Raw genomic sequence first — 23,315 nt, 5'->3', positions numbered from 1 at the left:
GGTGGCATAGTGTGCCATTCTGGTCGAGGTTATACTTATCAACCCTGTGAAAATCTGCATTGGTTAAATTGGTTGGTAGTGCAGATCTGAAAGATCATCTCTGCTGTGAATTCATTTCAGCCTGAGCTAATGGGGATTTCCATACTATTTGAAGGCTGGGGCTTTTGCATTCCCCCCAATCATTCCCTGGTATGATTTTGGACAAAAATGAGAGCACAGAATTCCCCGCCCGCACTCCCAAAAGCCAGTTCCTCTTTCCTACGTGCTCTGTCTTCACACAGCACAGAGGAGGCAGTGACTTGGTTTAAACAGAAAGTCCCAAGTGTAGGTTTTCACAGAATGTGTACAATGAATGAGAAGATGGGCACGGATAAGGAGATTGAGATCAGAAAATACTGGGTGTAATAAAAAAATGGAAGGGAGGAACTATTTCAAGGGTACGTATAATTTCTCTTTTAATGCCAATACATTTTCATTATTTGCATAAATTGGGCAGTCTTTAATAAGTGGGAATGGGGGAGGGGAAGCAATTCACACTTGAGCCAAATCTTTGCTTTCCTTTGTTGTCGGTTTTTCTGATGAATGATGTCATGTTGTGATGTAAAGAAGTGCTGAATGCTGCAGTTACAGCGAAGTCATTCCACAGACACTGGGTTTGACACTGTGGTTGAAGGGCTCTATGGAATATGGCAGAGCACAGGGGCTTTCGTTTGCCTCCAGCTGAATATAAGAGAGTCATAGAAACTGTGGGCATTAATGTTTTTGAATGAGAATGAGAATGATGTCAGGAGGGTAAAGATAATGCTTGTGAATTGCTTTGTCAAGCATTGCCAAAAAGCTCATGAAAACGTGGAAATGAAATACTGAGACCAGGTTTGAGTTGCACACAGTCAATAACGCCTTAGTAACTGTGCAGGAGAATTGAGGTGGGTGTTGGTGAAGCAGCAGCCTCTGCTTTGCCTGGTTCTGGGGCCTGGTGCCTTGGGATAAGCGTGGTGTGACTCCTGCAGCTACAGGTGTTGGCATCATGAAGGTGCACGAGAGGGCCAGTATCACCTGGTACTGGTGACTTGCTCACAGCACAGCTTCTGCTTGGTGAACTTTGCAACCCGGAGCTTGTCATGGCACTTCAGTGCAGCCCTGTCATGTAACTGGATGTGGTGTTTTCTGGTTTTGCTGTGTGTGAATAGGGATCTTGTGTCTGTCATTTCCTGCACGCAGTGATGCATGTGAGGTAGATGGCGTGGGGCTGTGACTCGCTGTGTGTTTTGCGTAGTTTTGGCAGGACAGGTAATGCTTTTGGACAGCTGTGTAAAAAACAAACCAGCCCAAGCCCTCCCCCCTCCCAAAAATAAAAATGGAAATATTGACAGGCTGGAGATGAAGATACTCGGGATATTCATATGCTGGATGGGATGATTAAAAATGCTAAGAGCAGGAGTTAATTTTGGATGTTAGGCCAATTTGACCATGTGTGAATATTGCTGCCATTTGTGACATAAATTGTTCTTTCCACTACTGCTTCCGAAGTGCAAACAGTAGAGATTAGTGGAGATAATAAGCTGTTAATGATCACTTAATAAAGGGTCTGTAGTGAAATCCTAGCTGTCAGGCGATTAAAATCTGACTTGTTCCCATCTGTGATGTATGTAAAGTGATTTAAAGAGCACAGGATTCAGATGCAGAAACCATTTAATCTGAGTTGCTGCTGTATTTCTGTACTGCTGGTAAGTGAATGGTAAACCACCCACAGACACTTGTTCCCCGTACAGTGGCTGGGATGTGTTTATTCCCTGTATTAAGTTTGCAGGATCAGACTGAAGGCTGCAGTTGTGTGGCCAGAGATCCCCTGTCCTCCTACTTTACAATCCTGTCTTTTTCTCTTGTATTTCTTGAAATGGAAGGGCAACCTGTGTATTTAACAGGTTCATGATGTTCTCTGCTATTCATTCTTTTTTTTTTTTCCACCCCTGGAGCCAAGCATATCATGTTCTCTAGAGGCGAAGCAGCACAAGTTCTTGCTGCTGTTATGCTATATGATAAAACCTTGAAACAAGCCTTCCTCCTTCTGCTCCATTTCAGATTTCACATCATTTGTGGAATGTAAAGCAGGGTCTTTTTGCCTGGAGTTGTTCAGCATTAACCGGAGTAATTTGGTTATTTTAGAAAACTGATTAGATTGTCCTCTCTCAAGGGTGGAGACGTTGTGTGCGTTCTGTAAGGTGCGCAGTGCATTTCTGAGCACTGTGTGAGCTTCAGCCTGACTGACTTCAGCCATAACTGCAGTAGATGAGTGCATAAGAATTCAGCTCTTATGTTCTTGGTTTAAAAACCAAAAAAAGCCCAGAAGTAACCTTTCCTGTTGTTCTTTTCTGCATGAGAGTCACTGTCCTTTTCCTCTGTGTTCTGTTATGCCTTTCACGTTGGTGTAGTGCACAATCATTATCTGCTATCACTTCATTAAATGGTTTCTGAAGATGGGGTTATTTATGATGTATGTGTAGTATGAAAGTACTTTTTTTCATCTGTGTATGTCTGTAAGTGGCTTCTGTATTACATTCCTTCGTGTAACCTTGCCTAAAATGCCTTTTTGTCTTAAAACAAAGTAAATTCGTTTTACGATTTTATGTAAGGAAAGTAAATAATGTGATTTTTCTTATCTAAAGATACTTGAGTGGAATTTCAGAATACTACAAAACAATTACATGACATGATGCAGAGGTACCTTCAGTTGGGCTCCCTAGAGATGCCAGAACTGCTATATAACGTGGTTTAGCAGTAAACAGATTTATTCTCTATTTTAGTATGTGGACTGACAAAGAGAGTATGTTTGCTGTGTCTCTGTAGTGATTGAGCTTTAGTGATCTGTTCCTTCTTTTTTTTTTGATGTATAGTGCTGCAGTCACAGGTGTGATAGCTGATGTCTGTGTTGTACTGCATTACCTCGTGTATTTTACTTACTCCAGATTATAAAATGAACGCAGGCTTTTCCTTGTATGAATTAAAGTTTGTTGTCAGTCTTTTCCTGATAGTTTTGAGGTAGATGGAAGTAAGGGCTGTTGAGTCACAATGCTGTGTCCTTCCCAGCTATCTTCCCAAATATTACTTCTTTGTATTATGGAAACAATTCTCACAGTTCTGAGACCTTCATGTGTGAATTGCTTACATCTCAGTCTTACCAGAAACAAACTTCAGAAAGTAATGCCAAGTGTAATGCTTTCCTAAAAGGTTTGGAGACTGCTTTAGTGAAACATGGAAACTGATGGATGGATTCTTGAGCAGCTAAGCTCATGAATGCGGTTTTTGGCCTTCATTATTACGGGCAAGAAAATAAATTTTTTCTTTTACTAACAAATGATCTTTAGGAACAACATCTTCTGTCTGGGTAGATGGCAGCATGTGGCAAGAATTGGCCTCTGGGTATCAGTAAGAAGCTGAATTATGGTTTTCCTTGTTGTCCTGTTTAGTAGCAGCCTTTTCAGTTATCTACAAGTCCTTGGAAGCAGCACGGTGACCATATACCTTTCCCAAGCTGACCTACTGTTGTTCTTTCTCAGAGACTGCAGCACGGTGCTGGCAGGAGGCACAGCTGATGGCTCTGGCAGGGAGCAGGTGGGTGCTGACTGCTGCCAGCAGAGCTGTGCCTTGTAATAGGAGGCAGCTGCAAAGGCTCTTCCACTCCGTGTGCCCATGGCCATGGGTCTCACGTGCTACAGAGCACAGATCCCACGTCGTGGCTCTCAGAGCATCATTCAGTTTGTGGCGAATTCCTCCGGTCTCTCTGTGGGACTGCAAGTTGAACATCATTGCTTTAGCATAAATCTTCACAAGAGATGTTAATGTCTGTTTAAAATATGCAAATATTTACTGTCTGCTATTTGTCAGCTTGGCATGCGAGACCTTGGATCTGATCCTTCTGTCTTGGCAGACATTGGGAATTTTGCCAATAGCATTAATAGGAACAGAATTGTGCCCTCTAATCTGTTTGTTTGTGAAGTACAGCAGGAGTTATGTGGCTCGATGCTTTACAGTGAACTAAAAATCATCTGTTTGAATTTGTTTGGAACTGTCGTTTACTTACCGTTATCTTAGCATGTGAACCCTTTGGTTGCATAAAATACATCAGTAAACTGTGCAGCTTAGAAGTGCAGAGTCAGGAGTTAAACCGCTCTGAAATACTGAAATTCTAGATCATGATGTTCTCTCCTATGCTGATTTTTGGTTTGCATTTGAACCAATCAGGCTGTGGAGTAATTCTCCAAAACCTCCTGTGCACCAAGCAGGGCAGTGTTTATGGGAAGTAGATGGCAGTGTAGGTGGTCTGGTTTGGAGCTCTTCCTTCTGAAGCTGTCCCTTCTGCCTTTCCTGGGCCACTCTGCAGTTTGGAGGGCAGTTTTGTTTGGGGATTAGCTTTTAATTACTCTGTCTGTATGTTTACAGAATCTCATTGGCTAGAAGGAGAAATACACATTATGAAAATTGACCCCAAAAATCATTAATAGGGAGAAACTCTCTCTCAAATCCCAGGCAAAACAAAACTGGGCACCAGGGTTTGAGTTACACCAGTTTGGAGTTATCCAGATCTTGTAAATGATAGAGATAGCAGATATTTTGTGAAGGTTAAGCTGGACATGACTTGGCCTTGAAATAAATGTAGGTCAGGAAGCTTTCTTCTACTAATGGGAGGAGGTTTTTGGAGCTAGGAATTACGAAGTGAGGGTTACGTCTCTGCATTGACTCATGGGAAGAGCTGCCAGCTCCTGTATGGCTCAGGTCGGTGTGATGCTTACTGTTCTATCTGGCAGCATTGGCAGGTGCCGTACATAAATATGTTACTCAATTGGGTAAATCAGAAGCCTTCCTATAGGGCAGTGGCACTGCTGGAGGTGGTTTGAAGCTGAGGAATGCTTTGAATTGGCTGCTGATAATGAAGGTGTTGGTGATAATATGTTGTGGCTGAATTTCTAAGGTCTGCTGGTTTCAGATGTGTAACTTCAGATAGTGGGGATATGGCTGTTAACTGGTTTTGCAAAATTCTGAAGATCTCTTGGAGTTTGCTATTAGAATAAATAATTATTCAGATGTGAATGCCACTCTTTTGGTATGCAGTCCTCCAAGCCGTTTTGAGAAAATGAATAATCCTGACATTTATTCTGCTGCATGCTTCGTATTTTAATCTCGGTTTAGCAGGCAGAAAGGCTGAAGTGCATGAGTCATTTGCTCAGTTTCTCAAGGAGCTGAGAATACAACGTCCTCTGCAGCGCTCTCCAAATCTACAACTGACCAGAGAAATTTGTGGCTGCTGCTGGGGGTGTCAGACCTCTCCACAAACTCGTTCAGTGTTTGTTGCAACAGTCAGTGTAAGGCAATTGGTAAATAACGTTTTGCTTTTTGTAGTGCTGTGGTGGGGAAGAAGGGCTGGGTAAAGGAGCCTCCCTCTGCCTGCTGGTTGTGCTGGCCAGCGTGGGATCTGTGTATAAACTGTTCTTCTGCAGTAAACACACAGAAGCTCTGCTGAGACTTCTGGTCAAAGGAATTTTGGTTCTTCGTCAGCCAGGAAGTGAGGAAATCAGAAGCACAGCAGAGTTCATGAAATCCTCTCTTTTCAGTCCCTCGGGAGGAAAACAAAGTACGTGAGAAAGGCATCAATTAACTGTTGTATTGCTGTGCAGCAAACCCTGGGTTTGTAAAGCTTGCTGTTCTATAGAACTTGAGTGAAATAGAAATCTGTTGCATTTTTAGTTGTACACAGAAGGCTCCTTGCATAAACGTAACAACACCTAACGGTTCTCACTGAAGACATGCTTATTTAAGTGATCCAACTGAGTGTTGATGTAGTTACTCCTTAGATGGATTTTCTCACGTGTATGGAAATGCAAAAGCTACTTCATATCTGTGTTCCTTCACCTCTACAGTGGTGGATGTGAGATGTTTTCATATAAATGTTGTAAGAGGGAATGTGGTTTAAGTCAATGTTGTATTCGGAAGTCAGTGTTACCTTACGTGTTTCTGTTGTGATACTGAAAGTAAAATCTTCAGAATGGTGGGCAACATGGCATGCTGTCATGTATTGTATTGAACGTCTTGCTTACATTTGCACTGTGTGTTGGCCCAGATGGGTGTTAGTGAGAGAAGTGGGATAGTGAGGAGCTTTTCTTACGTGGAAGATATCTTTATTTGATTTTTCAGGTAATTTCTTGAAGTTATTCTTAGATTGCTTAAAAATCTACAAATGTGAAATGTAAAAGAAAACTTCAGTAGCGGAATTTTCAGGGACGTTGGAGTGTGTCTTTAGATGCCCCTGGCAGTTGGTATCATGCCATGGATATGGGCAGTGTGCTGCTTGCTAACAGTCAATGTGAGAATTCTAAAGTTTCCCTCTTTTGGTTATCAGAGCATGTTTTTATCAAGTCAGCTTTGAAGTAAAATGTCTCTAGAGATTTATCTTTAGGTATTATGAATGAAGGCACACCACCGATAGAAATTATGGAAAGGCTTTGCTTTTCTCTGCGTAGGTTCCATGTGGATAACCATTTGTCCCAGTTCACTGGCAGATGATGATGTCTATCTTCTCTATAGATTTCTGTCCCCCTGCTTCAGTTTCTCCCCACAGAATGTTTGCTTCAGAACTGTTCAAGGGGTTCTGTTGGCAGGGTGTTGGTGCGGTGGGGGCACTTAGGCTTTCTCAGACAGAAATGCAACTAAAGCTCAGCAGGAGCTGTTGAGTGGGTTCCTGCTGACCTCCAGTTCCTTCTCATCCTTTGTGTGTCTGATGTGCTTCATCCACCCCAGAGGCTGGCCCTTGTGCCCTAGGAGTAGTGAGGAGTGCTATGAAACTGAAGGTATCTTGGGGAAAGCGCTGCAGGGTCAGGGAAGTGGCTGGTGGATGAGCTGCACTGCTTCCAAAGCAGACTTGAGAACACAGAAGCCTGTATGCAGCAAAGTGCTTAAACCCATGCTGGCATTGAAGTTTGAAACCACTATATATTTTTTTTTAATCAGTCATGGGCTTAAGTACCTTATTGAATTAGAATTGAAAGTGAGAGCCAGGAGGGCTGTGAGTAGGAGCGTGGAAAGATTGGGAAGAGGTTAGTTAGGTTGGGATAGGGAACACAAGTGGCGTGGACCAAAGGGGATGTGCTACAGCACCTGGAGGTGGGAACGGCAGTTGGTTGGCAAGTTGTCACTGCCATCATGCAGCTAACCAACGTTTTATCATCCCCTCTGCCCCCACTCTAGGATTTCTGTCCCTGAGTCATGGCAGACAGAAGACCAGAGAAGTCATGTGAACAAGCATGTGAATCCCTTAAGCAGCAGGATTATGAAGTGGCAGTGAAGCATTGCACAGAGGCACTCCTTTCCCTCAGCCAGTACCCCCCAGCTCACCTCCCGGAGGCATGCCAGGCAGAAATCGACCGCATCAAAATCGAGACTCTGCTGTATAGAATTGCTTCCTTTTTACAACTTGTGAGTGTGACTCTTTCATAGTATCTAATGAACTGGAAAGAACAATCAAGTATCTTGCACCATCAAGATTTATGTAAAATTGTGTTTTCCTATAGTTGCCATACTGGTTTGCCACAGAATCCTCATTGTTAAAACATGTTTGAGGCTTCTGTCTCGTAGTTTGCCCTGATCTGTTTATTTTTTCAAGATTGGTACCTCTAAATAGCTTGGGTCTGAATCACAGTTTCTTAAAATAATAGAGAATTATCATTTTTTAAAATCCAAAGTATATTCTAAGAAGAAAAAATAACTGGTTTTGAGTATTGTTTTCATAAAAGCTATGCTGAATACCATACCAAATTACCTTCTCTTTAAAGAGCATTAAATTAAACTTACAGATGTAAATGCTCGAAAAACAAAGTTAAGAAATGCCAGAATTCAGGCAACCAGTTCATACTTAATTTAGCTGTTTTTGCATAACCTAGCAGTAGTCTTTTAATATTTGATCACTGCTAGTTTTCCATTGCTAGGCGGGAGCATGTCTGCTGAAAGACGTAACTCTCAGGCTCTGGTGGATTTTGAATGGAAATATGAAAACTGGGAGCTTTGTAAGGATTTTTGTTAATGCAAGGCAAGCTGCATGTCCCTGAATTGTAGGTGATGCCATTACCAAAAGTGTGATCTTCCATGAATGCATTAGAATGCTACAGTTCCCTAAGGGAAAGGACATTGGAATGGTTAATTTCTTTACCCTTCTGTTTTGGAAATGTTGTTATTACAGATTTACAGGGGCCTTCTTGTCCTCAAATCTTCACTTATCAGTTATGAACAACATCATCTCACATGGAAAATGTTTGGCCGACTTGTAAGACCTTGCTGGACGCCTTTAAGATAAATCAAGCCCATTCTTTAAATAGATAGTTAGCTATTCCATGTGCAAAATAAGAATTAGGAAGCTTCCTGAGTTTGGATGTGACCTATCATATAGCTGGCTTGGTTTTGCTGTTTGTTTTTTTAGTGGCACTTGTGTTCCCACAGATGGACTTCTCAAAATCATTTCCATAGGTCAGTAGGCAGATAGATGCTTAGCAGTGTTTAACACATTTCTGACCTGAACGCCTCTGGAAATGCTTTGAGGCACCTGTCTGGATGTTCAGCATAGTGGCATTTGTTGCAGTAAGCCTTTAGGGATTTTGGAAAACTCTTGCAATCAAAACCTCTCTATTAAAGAATTACATAGATACTTTAAGTGCTTAAGTATTAAAGATTTATACAGATTTTTAAGTAGAAAAATGTCTTTGTGTTTTAGCAAAAGATGTAGTGTTTAAAATCATCACTGATAAGACAGTAAATAAACTACAGACCCTCAAATTCCAGCAGCACAGTATTAGCAGCAGTTGGATTTTTTTAAATCTGGAGTCTAGGAAGAAAGTCAAGGTTTTTTCTGGATGCTGTCAGCCACCTACAGATGGGTACATAAACATATCTTTGCACTTTCACATACTTCTTTCACAATATTCATTTGCTGAGAATTTGAGGACAAAATCAGCATTGTAAAGGTTCATTAGACTGGATTTGTCAAGTGACTGATGTTCTTTATGTGTTCTACCGTGGGGAAAAAAAGAGCCAATGAGTTTGTAAAAGTTTTAAGAAAATTCTAATTGAAGCATGTAGTTGTTTATGCCAAGTGGAATAATGCTATTTTTAAACTTTTCATGTTTTACCTTTCAGAAAAAGTATGGGCAAGCAGATGAAGACTGTAGGCATGGTATGGTTATTTCTTTCTTTTACTATTTAGTGTTGTAAATTGCAGTCAGTTGTCTGAATTTGTTGGTTTGCTATTGCTAGTTAAATTCATTTGTTTTACAAGACTTTCTCTACTTGATTTTCTAAGGAGATCTCACTATTTTATACCTTACGTTCAGGTGCCAGAACAGCTGGCAGGTGCAGGTGCCAGAAGCAGCTTTCTTTGGCATAGGGGTGCTCTTGGGCAAGTAGATATTTTACCATATGGATGTAGGATAGATTGATGATGATAGGATTTTTGTGATGATAAAGACAACTGGTTGTTCCGTATTCCTTCCTAGGGTTGTTGGTTGATATTTGGGTTTGCATATTTGGTGTTGATTCAGAGAGATGCAGCAGGATGGTGTGCTTATGTTCATCTCTATTTGCTGGAACTTCCAAACTTGTGGCTTTTCAAGTTGAGCCTTTTGTGTTTCTGTGCCTTGTTTAATTGGGGCATTTTAAAACATTAGCAAGGTTGGTTAATTGCTTTGTAACTGATTTATAGGGAAAGTAACTCAGTTCTTACTGAGAACTCTGCTGAGTTTGGTAAACATTTGGTAAACAGTTGATAGGTAAGATTTGGAAGAACAAGCAGGGCAGATCCCACCTTCTGGTTTTTGGTTTCTTAACTATTCTTGAATTTTAAAGGAAATTTCCTGGGATGACAGTTTTGTTGCATGGACTTTGTGATTATACTGTTGTGATGTTTCTGTGCAGTGGTGTTTATCTTTTTTAAAGCGCATTTGTCTTCACTGGTACCCAAGTTGTAGACTTGGTCTAAACTGTTGATACATGCCTGTTGCCTTTCATGATGGCAAATAGGTGGGAGAGGGAGCTGCATGGAAAGAAGAATGACGTTTAAAGGAGGCAGGAAGGAGAATCCTTTTGAATGAATGGTGATCTCACTGATGCGATCTGATGGATTGTTGCAATGTTAGTTGGGTCACATTTGTCTGTTGAACATTTTTCTTCTCTTGGCACGTGTGTCAGAAACCAGCATCTCAGATGAACCGTGGTATTAACTGCATTTTTCCTTTCTCTCACTAGTTGTGCATGGAAAGGGGTGGAATAGGAGCCAATCAAACCCAACCAATCATTGGGTGCACTTGAAAATTTGAAAAATCTAGAGGAACCAGCTTGTATCTTAGTGATAAAGAACCAGACCAGTGCAGTGTTAATACCTTTAATTCATGCCAGCGTATTCTGCACGTGCTTTTGCCAGATCTTAAACTGAAGACGTTCATCAACTTCACGCCATATTTATTTGCCAGTGTAAAAGTGGTGTGTGTGTTCCTGTACATTATATACACCTTATTTTTATGCATATAGCAATCAGCAGTTGCATTGGGGTTCTCTTTGTTATGCTGTTATTGATTGCAGCCTAACATCTGAGTATTTTCATTGTAATCCTTAAAGGCTTTTGTTCCAGTTTTGTTTGACATATCCTTTGGGAGAAAGCACCTTAGTATGGCCTAACTGTATTCCTTGGTGCTCACAATTATTTTTCAAGACAGATTTCTAGTTCTTTGTACAAACCCAGTGCGTTACATACCTGTGACTGTTCTACTTTGACCTTGAATGACAAGTTGTTTTGGGGGTAAATCAAGAAATGCATGTTCTGTGTAGTGTAATGCTTGCACTGTTATAAGGAGTGATAGTAGAGAAATCTATTAAGCTGCTACACAAATCTTTAACAGAAGGAATTAGTTCATGTATTGTAACATTTTATGTGCAATTGCATGTTTTAGCTGGGTAGCACTGTGTGGTTAATGATACAGAATTTCATAATTGGACATCCAGTCTTTGAGGCTAAAATAGCAAACTGTCAGACGTGCTGAAGCTATTTCTGGTGCTGCTGCTTCTGGTTTGGGAAGTAGGCTCTATTTTTGGAAATGTGGTCAGTATCATCAGAGTGGTGAATCTGGAGTAATCCTGGAGGGGCTGTACAGACAGTATTTAGTTACCATTTCATTTTGATGGGCTGTCTGATCAGTTTTGTGTGCGTGTTTTTGTGGGACTCTTATTTCTGTCACATTTGATGTAGTTTCTGTTAATGATGTGAACGTCTGAGTGAGGAGCTTTGCTTTATCATTCCAAAATGTAATCCTGAAGCTGTGGCGAGTTTAAAATTCCTGTTAGCAGTAACACAAGCTGTTGGCACCCATGGTCTGCGTGAATAGCAGTATAAACACAGATGCTGATGTTGCCTGCAGTGACAGTAATACAGATTTGTATTCTGTATTTATTCTGTAATTATTATTATTTTTTTTGAACAACTGTCCAGCCTTCTTTTCAATTCACATGCTCAGCTTCACTGGCCTTTTAGTTGCTCAGGAGGGCATTGCTTTTTCTGGTCAGGTAATATATGTGATTACATGGTATGCCTGCTGGTCTGAAGCAAGGCTGTGTCATGAAATAAATCCTTTCACTATTGGAAGCGTTGCTGAAAGTGTCTGTTTGTCTCACTAGCTGATCCAGTGCTAGAAAACATGAGGCAGGTTTTCTGTTACATGGAGCTTGTAAACTTCTCGACTGAAACAATCGTTCCTATATCCTGAACTTTACAGCATAACTGAATAAAAGCCCTTTTAAAGTAACAGGAATTGACCACGACGAGGTTAGCTATATTTGGAAACTACAGGGCATGCTTTTTGTGAGCATGAATGGATCTTCCTGAGCATGTTTGTGTTACTGAGAAGTTGTTGGTTGCTGGGTTTTTTTCCCCCTTTCAGTGAAGAGGAGGTCCTTTGTGTCTATGTCACATATTAGGATTTATCCTTCCCATATTTAATTTTTTGTCTATTTTAGAATGTAAACATTACAGCCTTTTTTGAGACTCGTGTACAGCATTTCTTAGATGGCAGGAGACAAGTTTCAAGTTAATATTAGGCATGAGCAAGTAATACCAAGTCTTGTCTTTCAGAGAAGCCGTGCTTTTAATCCACGTTTCGGACATTATTTTCATGGTAAAGATGAAGGAAAACTGTAGGGTTTATTGAAGTGCATGCTGTGATGAAGCTAATAGTTGCTGGTTTGTGTTGCAGTGCTGGGAGAGGGGCTGGCCAAGGGAGATGGATCTTTCCGTGCGGTGCTCTGCTGCATGCATCTTAAAGGGAAGCTGCAAATTGTGTCTAATGTTCTTTCCAAATCACTGATGGGTGAATCACTGGTAAGTGTGTTTCCTGCAATCTGTGTAATTTTAAAAAGCAGTTTTGTATTTCTGTTTTTTTGGGGGGATGTATTTGAAAAACAAACCTATGTTTGACTGGCGGCTTGCAGCAAAATGAGTGATAGCAAAAGCCAGAGATCATGCTGTGTCAGTGCTTCGGAGTCAGCTTGATTTAGACAAGTTTTTCTTCTCGTTGGCTCTGAATCCTGAAGAGAGAAAGGGGAAAAAAAAAAGGCAAGAAAAAATTGTATTTGTGTAATTTAATAGAATAATGTGAATTTCAAACTTCAGCTTATATTTTGGGTCTCACCTGACACCATTTTGTGTGTGTACATCAGTGAATTTAACCTTTGAAGCAGAAAAAAATGTTGTTGGGACTATTAAGTAACTGGCCTACAGTGTGAGACAGCATGAAGAGTTTTTCAGGGAAGTACTTCATCTTATCAAGGTTTCTGTTTTATCCTTGAACTGACAAAAGATGTTGAGGTTTAAAGTGACTGCTCAGATGGGGAAAACCAGGGGTATGTATAAATCTCCAAAGAACGATATCCTTTTAATTCCTCTAATCTTGATTAAACAATATGCAATTCATCACCTTGAACTGCTGGTGGTGCTCAATCCAGAGACGTGGCCTGTAGTGCAGAGAAGAGCAACTCTTGTCAGACTGTGAGGTGTGTTAAGTATCATGAGAGACTGTTACCTTGAAATTGGGTTTGGGGAAGGAAAAGGAGATAAAAATGAGTTCTCTTTTGGAGTAAATTGCTACACGAGCATTGCCTTGTAATTACACATTTCTAAATGATTAATCATGTTCAGTATTATTAAACTGTGATGCTTAAGAGTAATTTTTTGGGGTATTATTGTATGAGTTGTGTGTTGATACTTTATTAGTTATGCAGAGTCACTTTCCTGATGAGATATCTATGAATATGGATTTTTAAAATTTCTTTTGGAAAATATGTTAATCGAGCCAAAGATGTGAAAGTGCACCCTGAGTGATTGTGCCTTTCCTAGTTAGACATTCACCTAGAAAACAACCTGCGGTGAGCTGAAATCCATGACTTGTATCTTGGTGCTTGACTTAAGCAGTAGGTGTTTCTGAATGTTCTGGTTGTCTTTCTGTGCTTTATCTATCCTGATTTATTTTTTTCTTCTTTTTTTTCCTTCTCTCCATCCCCCACTGTTGACTGTTTCTACATAAATAAAAGAGATTTCTTTGTCTGGTTGGTGTTTTCTAGTGGGGAAAAAAGTTTCATTGAAAAATTCCTGGCAAGATTGAAGGAAACTTGATTTTTAGAAAAAATGAGTAAAAATCCCCAAACTCCTTATCATAGGGAATGTACAGTGGCCTTGTTTGATACTATTGTACAGAAAGGTATCTTCCTATGTGATTCCAGAGTTCTGTTACAAAGCAGAATGTAAGAGGTTTACGCTTTTAAGGTCATTGTTCACTGTTGCTTTTGGTGGGAATGTTAAAATCAAACTCGTTCACTGACTTCTGCCAATGGATGAGAAGAGAAATGAAAAAAGTTTTGGAAGGAATTCATTGAAGATCTGGAATCCCTCCACTTTCCTCCCCTGTGACTTAAAGAGAGTGACTCTTGGTTACTTCATTTATGCTTTCATACATTTAAGCTCAGCAGGTTCAATTTGCAACCTTTCTACTGAGGAAGTGAAAAACGATTTTGAAAAAAAAAAAACCAACAAAGCTTGTGAATTGTTGAGTACATAAATCTTCAGCAGGGCACCAAATAAAAGTGTGGAGAAGTCTGGTGAATGCAGCGAGACTTAAATTTCTGCAAAAATATACTAGAATTAAAACAAAGATGGTTTTTGGTTTTGTCTTGCGTGAATGTAAAGCTGTTACACACTAGTTATCTATTTGAGCTAAACTCACTTTTGAAAGGTTGTAATTCAGGTATGCTTGAACATGCAGGTATTTTTCATTACATTGCTTATCTTCAGTGAAAAATCCAAAAATGATATAGTCTGCATCAGAGCAGAGAGAGTTGGAAGCAGAAATCAGTAGGCTGTAAAATATATCCTTAAGAAGAGATGAATTCATTGCTGCAGTGGCAGTGACAGTTTATTATATTGATTCCTTTGGAGCTGAAGTGTTCAGCCATAGCATATGGCTGTTGTGTAGTGCTTTCTGCCAGCAGCTTACCAAGTGCTGTGTAAAGGCAGGCAGTGTTACAGTCAACATTTTGCAAGTGGGAAGCCGAGGCATGAAGATGTGACTGCAGAAGGTGACCCAGCAGGCCAGTAGCCAAGCTGATAATAGAGCAGAAGTTTTGAGCAAAGAGCCCTTGTCCACTGCAGCATCTTGCCTCCATGGCCACCACTTGTGTGTGGGGTGTTGGTCTGTATGATGGCATTCAGTGAGTAACGTCACTGTTAATATTATCTGTCTCGGGTGGTTGCCAAACTTGAGAGGTTTTGTTCTACATGTGCTGCTCTTGTACACAGATATCATTTAGCACTGTGCATTGGAAGTCAAATTCAGTCTTTCCTCGTGGCCCTTCATTTTGGTGATGAGAGGGATGAACTCGCCTGCTGTTGTTTAATGTCTTTGAAAGTTTGTGTTTCATATGTTAATATTTTCTTCCTTCACTTCTCTCCCCAGAACGGGATGGTAACTAAAGATCTGACACGACTGAAAACACTTCTTGCTGAAACAGAGGTAATAATGAGCTTGCTTTTGGGAAAATAACGAGTAGCAACTGATAGAACTGAAGAATATCCTAGCATGGCAGGGCTCACTTACTCCTGCTGGTTTAGACACAGTAGTTTCCTCTGGGCTGTTGGTCTTTACCACCTTTTCAGCAGCCTTTCCTCCCAGTTTCTCATGACGTATGAGAAAATAGTGATGCTTATAGGCTGAAGTAGCAAGTAGAAAGAATTTGATGCATTTTAATTATGTTATTTATTTTATTTTTCCCTGTTGGAAATGATTCTGTAGGACTTCAGTAAAATGGCATAACCACTCTCTGTCACTTCTTTTAATTTTTTAATTTTTGGCTTCTTATGCTTTAAGTCATTGATTTGGGTTTTACTCGTAATATGGATTTTAAGCTGAGAGACATCTCAATGTTGAGGTTGGACTTTTGGCCTTTTCAATTTTGATTGCAGTCCACATGAAAGTACCCTCCTTGTGGTGGAACCCTCCAAAATTCTCTTGAAGTTGAGTGGACTCAGCCTTCCTGACAGAATTAATTGTATCACTGGTTGTAATCTAGTTGTTACAGAATCACCTTTGTGACCATAACTGAGTTCAGACTTCTGAATGTTCTTGTATCAATTGATCTGAAACATTTTAAAAGTAAAGAAGCCAGAGCAGTTCTCATTGCTGAGATTGTTTTGTGATCCTTTATAACTGTATTTTTAATAATTGTAGGCAGCTGATAAAGTTCCATCAGGATATCATGTAGAAGATTTAGAGGAAGGTATGTAATTCATTTATAAAGCTACTTAATTCTGTAGTGAGAAGTCCTTGAAGATTCCGATGAATGTTCAACACTGGATAGCAGTCACCAGAAATCAGTCTTGACTGTTTATTTTGACGAACCCTTGGGATTTAGGTTGAATTATCTCATTCTTGGTTGAATTTGTTGACAGAATTTTCCAGTTATTTGTCCAAGTGTTGTACCAGAGCTTAATGATTTCTGCAAATGATTCAAATTTGCCTTCATACCCTTTAAACCTTTGTTCTAAATAAATTTGTTAAGGATTGAAGATTATTTTTAAGGTGGATAATTTTGCGTGTGTACAAATACAAATACACTTTGGATTGATGTTTAAAGGCATGGTTCTCTGGGTGCTATCAGAGTTAAAAAATAATTGGCAACTAGTCAGAACTTGGGTTGCTTTCCTACCTGCAGGGTCCCGGGATGGCTGGCAGTTCCGCCCTCCACCCAGGGGAGTCACAAGCAGTGAAGAATATACACTATGTAAAAGGTAACACCTTTTCTTTATACCAGTGTTCTCATAAGAATCAAAACGCTTCCTCTTTGACCAAGCTGATAAATGAATGATTAAATGTTCAGAAAGGTGAAAGCACTTACTAGAGCTGGAGTTGATTCATTCATAGTTTTTTAGAGAAGTCAGTTTATGCAGAGGCACCTCAGTTTTTCTGTAAGGTAAAATCACTGTTTCTATTGTCTTTAGGACAGTTTGAGCAGCATTTTTCTAGACGCAGGGCAACATCTGTCACCTTCCCCTCCCTTTTTGAATTTGTATAATTTCAGATGTTTGGAAATTCACTTCTGTAGACAGCATTGTTAGCAAATGGAAGCACAGTGAAGCATACTTTGTCAGCATATAGGTGCAAGCCTTCAGATGGGTGGGCTTTGCTGAAAAGTGATCTTGGCTTAAAAGATGTTTGCAGAATTTCCCTCTGGATCTCACAATGTCCATTTAACCTAAATTCTTATACATAGGGGTAAATTTTCTTGCTGAAAGCCCAACAGCTTTTAGTTGTATTGAAGTTTCTTCTCCCCATTTCAGTCCACCAGTCAGTTCTGCCTGTAGTTTGTCCCGATATAATGGTAACTGCTTATGTAATAATGCATTATAGGGGAAAAAACAAAAATTACACACTTCATTCTGCTATACCTATAATTTATGCAAATGAGCAAAATTTATTGCATGGGTAGCAATCTGACTTGCTTTTTAGATGGCACCACTCAATTCTGTTGAAATTGGAGTATGTTTGATGTGATTTTTCTAGAGCTGCTAAATCCTGGAAGCTGTTTACTTTTAGCACATCTAATATATAATCAGTATTTTAAAAGGAAACCTTTAAAAAAAAAAAAAATATTAACCTTCATGATAACTTTCTGTTTAGTAGCATCTGTACTATATTTCCAGCCATTGCTCTGAAACCTTCTTCCACTGAAGCTGTGATTAGCTTTACTGGTTACTTATGTGTTAACCCTAACCCTACAGTGAGAAAGATGTGCTTTAGTCAGCAAATCCATAGGAACAGTAAGATTCTGACCATGGATTTAAGGTGTTAATTTTTTTATAATGAGTTGGCTGCAGGTATTGAATGTGAATTTATAAAGTTGTGGTTTATTTTTCCCATGCACCGTAAAGCTGTAGGAGTCTGTTGTATTTGTTCTGGGTAATGAAATTATGGAATTGCAGGGGTATTAAATAAGAAGCTAATCTCAAATGGGAAAAAAGGTCTTAACACAGAAAAGTTGGAAAGCATGCATGATGATGACAGATTTTTAAGGTAAAATGCTTTTCTACTAAATAATGGAAAGGAAAAAGCAAATCTGCCAGATTATATATGTTATATATATATTCTAAACACCTTATAATAATGGGTTGACATCATATTTTGTACTTTTGCTCCATTTCCTTTGGGCCACCATAATGGCAATTATGCTTTAGCATTTTAATACATCAATGCAATGCTGAATTTGAAAATGTGTGATGCTGTATTGAAATTGCCTACTAAGAAAAATATTTTCATTCAAAAGATATTGAAGATCATAGCTTGGGAAAATCTGCAGTAACATCATAGTATATATCATGCTTCTTTTATTAGAGATTTGACACTTAAACCTTTAAATACTTTTAACAAATTTTTCTTAAAGGAAAGGTGTTATGTTGTAATCAGTGATGAAAGTGTGGCCTGTATATCCAGGTGCTTTTGCTGCAAGGTTTTTGAGTCATAGTCAAGTATTATTTTTGTCAGCTAGTTCAAAATTCATGCTAGTTCATGCTGTGTTTTGTGTTACGTAATCTGGTTACTGTGGAAATGTTTTTCAATCACTGATGACTTCTGTGTTTGTCAATGATGCAGGGTGCTGACAGTCATTAATTTAGATGCACCAGCTCATGCTATGAATTTTTAACAAGTCCTTAACTCTCTAAAAATAGACCCTTTTGCACTGATGCACTCTTCACCAAGGGAAATAAATCTTTTCCTTGAGAGATTTCTGTGAAGGTGTATTTCGTGGTTAAGTCCACGTGATGTCACTGTTGTGCTGGGAAGAGCTGCTGATTGAGCAAATGCCAGCAGATGGCATGACTATTGGAGGCAACTATGCTGCATCTTCCCTTGTGACAGCATTTTATTCATGTTAATACAGTGCCTAGCAATTTCGGGGGTGGTCTGTGATCTCACTGTGTTAATTGCTTTACAAACATTTGATTCTTCTTTGGAGCTGGAAATCTTGTAAGAAATCCCCGTGTGTTTCAAAGAAATTTGACACATCTTTTCAGACTTTTCAGTAAGAGGCTGCTGCCTATCTTACAGAATGCTGTGTGTTTATACATTTCCAGATTAATTCCCATTGACTAAAACTGCCTTTAGTTCAGAGAAAGCTTTAAGGAATGTCCTTCTGGCTTTGAAAGTAAGACTTTGATAAATTTCATTTTTGAATTGGAGAAGGGAAAGTTCAAGGCATAATCATTTTCCGTATTTTATGTAGATTTTTAGAGCAAGGGATCTGCAGGTACGGTGCCCAGTGTACTTCAGCACATTCCCAGGAAGAGCTAACAGAATGGCAAAAGCGATATGCTTCCCGCTTGATCAGATTAAAACAGCAGAAGGAAAACAAACAGTGTTCGGGCAGTTACATGGAAACCTTGATTGAGAAATGGATGAATTCGTTATCTCCTGAGAAAGTGGTAAGGAAAATATACTACTTCCCTATGTGCTCATGTTTTAAACTAACAGATGAGCCTGTTTTTGGCCCTTACTATCAGAGCTGGTCGAACTATTCATTACCAAGAAATTGTCCAACCAGTTTGCTCCCCTTTCCATCCTGCGCTGTCTCTTCTTACAAAGATACCAGAGACTTGAACTGATTTCTGCAAATGTAATCGTCCTTTTCAGGAATTCATGGTAGAGTTGGTGAATTACGGTTTGTGGGTTGATCACAGTGTGCTCATTTTGCATATTTACCATTCCTAGTGCAGGATGAGTCAGGCAAGTCTCATGGTATTGTTTATGTTCTGTGAGAGGATGGCAAAACCTTTTAAACTGGAGAAAATAAATGTTGATGCTTTCATGACTTAGCAGAGAATGCTCTCATTTTTGCATGGCTCCTTTTCTTTGCCTGCAGCTGCAGACACTTTAATGAAGAAAAGTCAATCTCCAATGTTCAAAAAAAAGTTTGAATGCTGAGGAGTGAGGGGTATGGATATGGTGAATCCTAGCAGCTGTTGGGAATTCCAAAGAACGTTTCTGTGGCATTCGACCAGCTCTACTTACCACTGACCCTAAGGAGTTTTCGGTCCATCTATTGTTAACTTAAGTTTGGGAAGAGTGGACTTTCTGCAAAATGGATTAATGAGTAGAAAGTTTCATTCTCATTTCCTGGTATCTCTCCAGTTCTCATTGATGCCATTGAGATCTGGGGTCTTCTGGAAATACAGTCTTGGGGCCTCATTGTGTTGGATCCTTCATTCTAAATATAATCATGTTCTGCTTAAAATATGTACAGTTAAGTTTTTGAAAATCAAGTCCTGTGGTTAATTGCTGTAAATGGTCATACTCTCTGCCTACTCTATATAATACAGTAGCTCTGGCTTGCTTGTCTCTGAAGTAGGACATGTTATATTCAATTTCCACACAGGACTTGCATCAGTCCTGCACAATCTGAGACCATTCTTTTTCATTTTTGGTTCCAAATTACTGTGTTTTTCTTGAATGCTTTTATTTTGACTTTGTCTGTAGAAGTTTAATATGCTCTTTTTCTTTTAATCTAGCTTAGTGAAAGTATAGAAGGAGTGAGAGTAGAGCATAATCCTGAGCTATCAGTAACTGTCACCACCAAAAAGTCTCATCAAACTTGGACGTTTGCTCTCACTTGTAAGGTAAAACCACTTATTTTTTGACACTGAGTGAGTAATAAAAATGAGAATGCATTCCAGAGCCTTTTGTGATTAAAATTGTGTAGTGCTTCTTTTTAAAACAAAGCAGTTCACTAGCATAGTGCCTTCTCCAGCAGCCTTGGTGGCTGTGCATCAGGTGCCCTGGTTTGCACTGTGACTTGTGCCTGCAGGACTTGTACCTGCTTTGTCAAGTTGAGAATTCTTGTAAGCTGTCATTGTCTGACTGCAAATAAAGACACTCTTGAAATAATTTTTGTTTTCTAACGTAGGTAATTTCAACGCTTGCATTTTTTTCTGACAGCCTGCAAGAATGCTGTATCGAGTGGCATTGCTTTATGATGCCCATCGTCCACATTTCAGTATCATTGCAATATCTGCTGGAGACAGCACTACCCAGGTATCACAAGAAGTTCCAGAAAACTGTCAGGAATGGATAGGAGGAAAGATGGTCCAGAATGGAATAGATCACTATATATACAAAGTCAGTATAGCCTTTAACACGGAAATCTTTGGAACTTTTCGCCAAACTGTTGTGTTTGATTTTGGATTAGAACCAGTCCTCATGCAACGAGTAATGATTGATGCTGCTTCAACTGAAGGTAACGTATAAAAAATTTATTCTTGAATAATGAAAGCTTTTAATGCCATCTGTTTCTTCTTTCACGTTTCTGGGCAGAGCGGCATCTGTATTAACAGCTAGTGAATAACTTCTACTGTGTATTATCTTAATCACATGTATGAATATGAATAGTGGACATAAGCTTCAGAATGTGTATAGATTGGCTTGGGTGCAGTGGAGGCAGTGTCCTTAGGGTTATTATACTACATCAGGATATGGCTCCTAAATCTTGTCAAAAAGCTGAGAATTTCTGCTGTAGTAGTGTCTTGCGTTGATGAAAGTGCTAAACATGTAGAAAAAAGGTGGGGAAGATCACAGAAATTCTTCATAATTCATTAATCAAAGAAGACTGTGTCTTTTTTCTTGCAATCTCTGCACTTCTCAAAGGCAAGAGACAAACTTGGGTTTATAACTCAACAACTGTGTAACAAATTTTGGAAATGCAAGGATTTGTGATTTGTGTGTGTGTGTATTTTTAAAAAATTACATGTCGCTAAGAAAGCAACAGTTTTATATTCCCAGCATTTATTTGCAAATAAGAGATTAACATCTTCAGCATTACCAAGAAGAAACTGTGAATAGCAAATGCAAAGACCACAAACCAGTCTTTCCAGATGACCAAAGAGCAGGAAGTCTGTACAAGCTGTAGTGTCTCTTGAAGCACAGAATATTGTATTGAGAACAAGATCCTATGTTTAGAAGCAAGGCAATGGTCTTTTCAGGAACTATTATCTGATCCTCATGTAGCTGTCTTGGGTAATCATAGCTGACAGACTTTCGTAAGACATCAAGTTTTGGGAGAGCTGGTGCCCTTTTATTTTAGAACTGTTTAAGCCTCAAAAAAACTAAGTCATAATTTGTTTGCAAAGTCACTGTCAAACTAGTGTGTTCTGGGTCCTCACTGGCTTAAACTAACTGGAACAGCACAGGGAACAGCCAATTCAAGTCCACGTGAAAGAGGTAGGTGAAGTTGAGATAGAAGTCTTTAGCATTAGTCGGTGATGTTTTCTTTTCTTCTGTTGCTTCTCTGTGTACAGAGGGATTCCAAAATCTTAAAGCAGTTTGTTGCTGATGCTTACTTTGAATGCAAAGAGTGTTAGCTGTTTAATATGTACTTGTAAAGCCAAAATCCTGGGCCTTTGTTAAGGTAATTTGAGAGCTGACTTGCTCTGTGTACACCTGAAAATTGGGGACGGTAAGTCTGGCAGTGAATTTGCTGAAACTGCTGTGGACAGAGGAGACTCTTGCACTTCATTCATTCTCTCTAATGGGATTATTTTTAGTAGCGTTTGTTTGTTTGTCACTTAGCTCTTTGTCTGCTTTGTCTATTATGTACTCAGATCTTGAATATCTGATGCATGCACGGCAACAGCTACTAACTACAGCCAAGCGTTGGGACTCTACTTCTAAGACTATTGTAGAATTTGAACCTAATGAAACTACTGAATTGGAGAAGAGCCTTCTTACCAGATACCAAATCCCTCTATCTGCTGACCAGTTATTTACACAATCTGTCCTGGACAAATCATTGACCAAGACCAACTATCAGTCACGGTTGCATGACCTCCTTTATATTGAGGAAATAGCACAGTATAAGGAAGTTAGCAAGTAAGTAATGCATTTACAAAAGTATATGCTATGTGTTTGTTACTGTTCTGTTACAGTGTTGAAGATGACAATTTTTCTGATTAAGCCTTTGTGATTGGTTAAAATATTAAGTCATCTTTTTGCTCGGAGATAAAATTGAATATGAATTTGAAAATATGGCTAGTGCTTAACACGTGTTACTTAGTGATGCTCATTTAAAGCAGGTTGTACTATCAGCTTTTTGCTTACAGTTGGAGGCACTAAGATTCTGTTGTACAGTGGTTTACCTAATGTGTATATAAAACATATATATTTTGGGCTCTCTATACAGAAAGAAAATGAGTTGTTGTGAAATATGCTGCAGAACTAGATTGGTTTTGCTGAGTGAATTTTCACATCAAGAATTACACTCCTGTGCCTCGCAGGAAGGCAAAGAGCAGCACGCCTGTAGAAATGAAAGAATAAGAAGTGTGTTCTGTGTAATGCTTTCCTTATGGTGCAGTGATAAGGTTTTGGTCTTCTTTCTCTATCTTATAGATTAGTAAGTTTTAATAACGTTCTTGGAATCTTCTGCTTTGATAGTGTTGATGACAGAAGCATTCTTTTGATCTTGTAGCTGACCCACTTAATTGCAACAAGGCTGAAAGTAGCACACTTTTCTCATCCTCTGTGGCTAAGATCACACACTTGTTATTCTCTAGTGAGGTGCAAGGTTGCAAGCCTAGAATTGGGTCCAGAAATACAAATGCAAGTGGGTTGTAGTAGCTCTGAAGTTCTGTCAAGACTCAATGTGTTGATGAGCAGCTACACTGTAATGCATTTGTGACACATCTTGTAAATCAGTAGGGTTGT

At 39.3% G+C, this 23,315-nt stretch overlaps 1 protein-coding gene across 3 annotated transcripts in view; it reads left to right on the top strand.

Annotated features, from left to right (window-relative positions):
• Positions 1-23,315, top strand: part of HELZ (helicase with zinc finger) — a 72,595-nt gene that overhangs the window by 8,015 nt on the left and 41,265 nt on the right. For 2 of the 3 annotated variants that reach the window (XM_042832908.1, XM_042832907.1), the window contains exons 2-11: positions 7,240-7,467; positions 9,178-9,214; positions 12,279-12,403; positions 15,030-15,086; positions 15,801-15,849; positions 16,285-16,360; positions 18,850-19,048; positions 20,132-20,239; positions 20,559-20,856; positions 22,217-22,484. In XM_042832908.1, coding sequence (XP_042688842.1) covers positions 7,258-7,467; positions 9,178-9,214; positions 12,279-12,403; positions 15,030-15,086; positions 15,801-15,849; positions 16,285-16,360; positions 18,850-19,048; positions 20,132-20,239; positions 20,559-20,856; positions 22,217-22,484 — 1,427 coding nt within the window. In that variant the 5' untranslated portion in view covers positions 7,240-7,257. The remainder of the gene's footprint in view (positions 1-7,239; positions 7,468-9,177; positions 9,215-12,278; positions 12,404-15,029; positions 15,087-15,800; positions 15,850-16,284; positions 16,361-18,849; positions 19,049-20,131; positions 20,240-20,558; positions 20,857-22,216; positions 22,485-23,315) is intronic. The other variant, XM_042832909.1, reaches the window with a different exon arrangement.

Source organism: Centrocercus urophasianus, unplaced genomic scaffold (genome assembly GCF_019232065.1).
Source record: "Centrocercus urophasianus isolate 14NV4802_14NV808 unplaced genomic scaffold, USGS_Curo_1.0 seq_40, whole genome shotgun sequence".
Taxonomy (NCBI): domain Eukaryota; kingdom Metazoa; phylum Chordata; class Aves; order Galliformes; family Phasianidae; genus Centrocercus; species Centrocercus urophasianus.
This window is presented reverse-complemented; position numbering and strand designations above follow the sequence as displayed.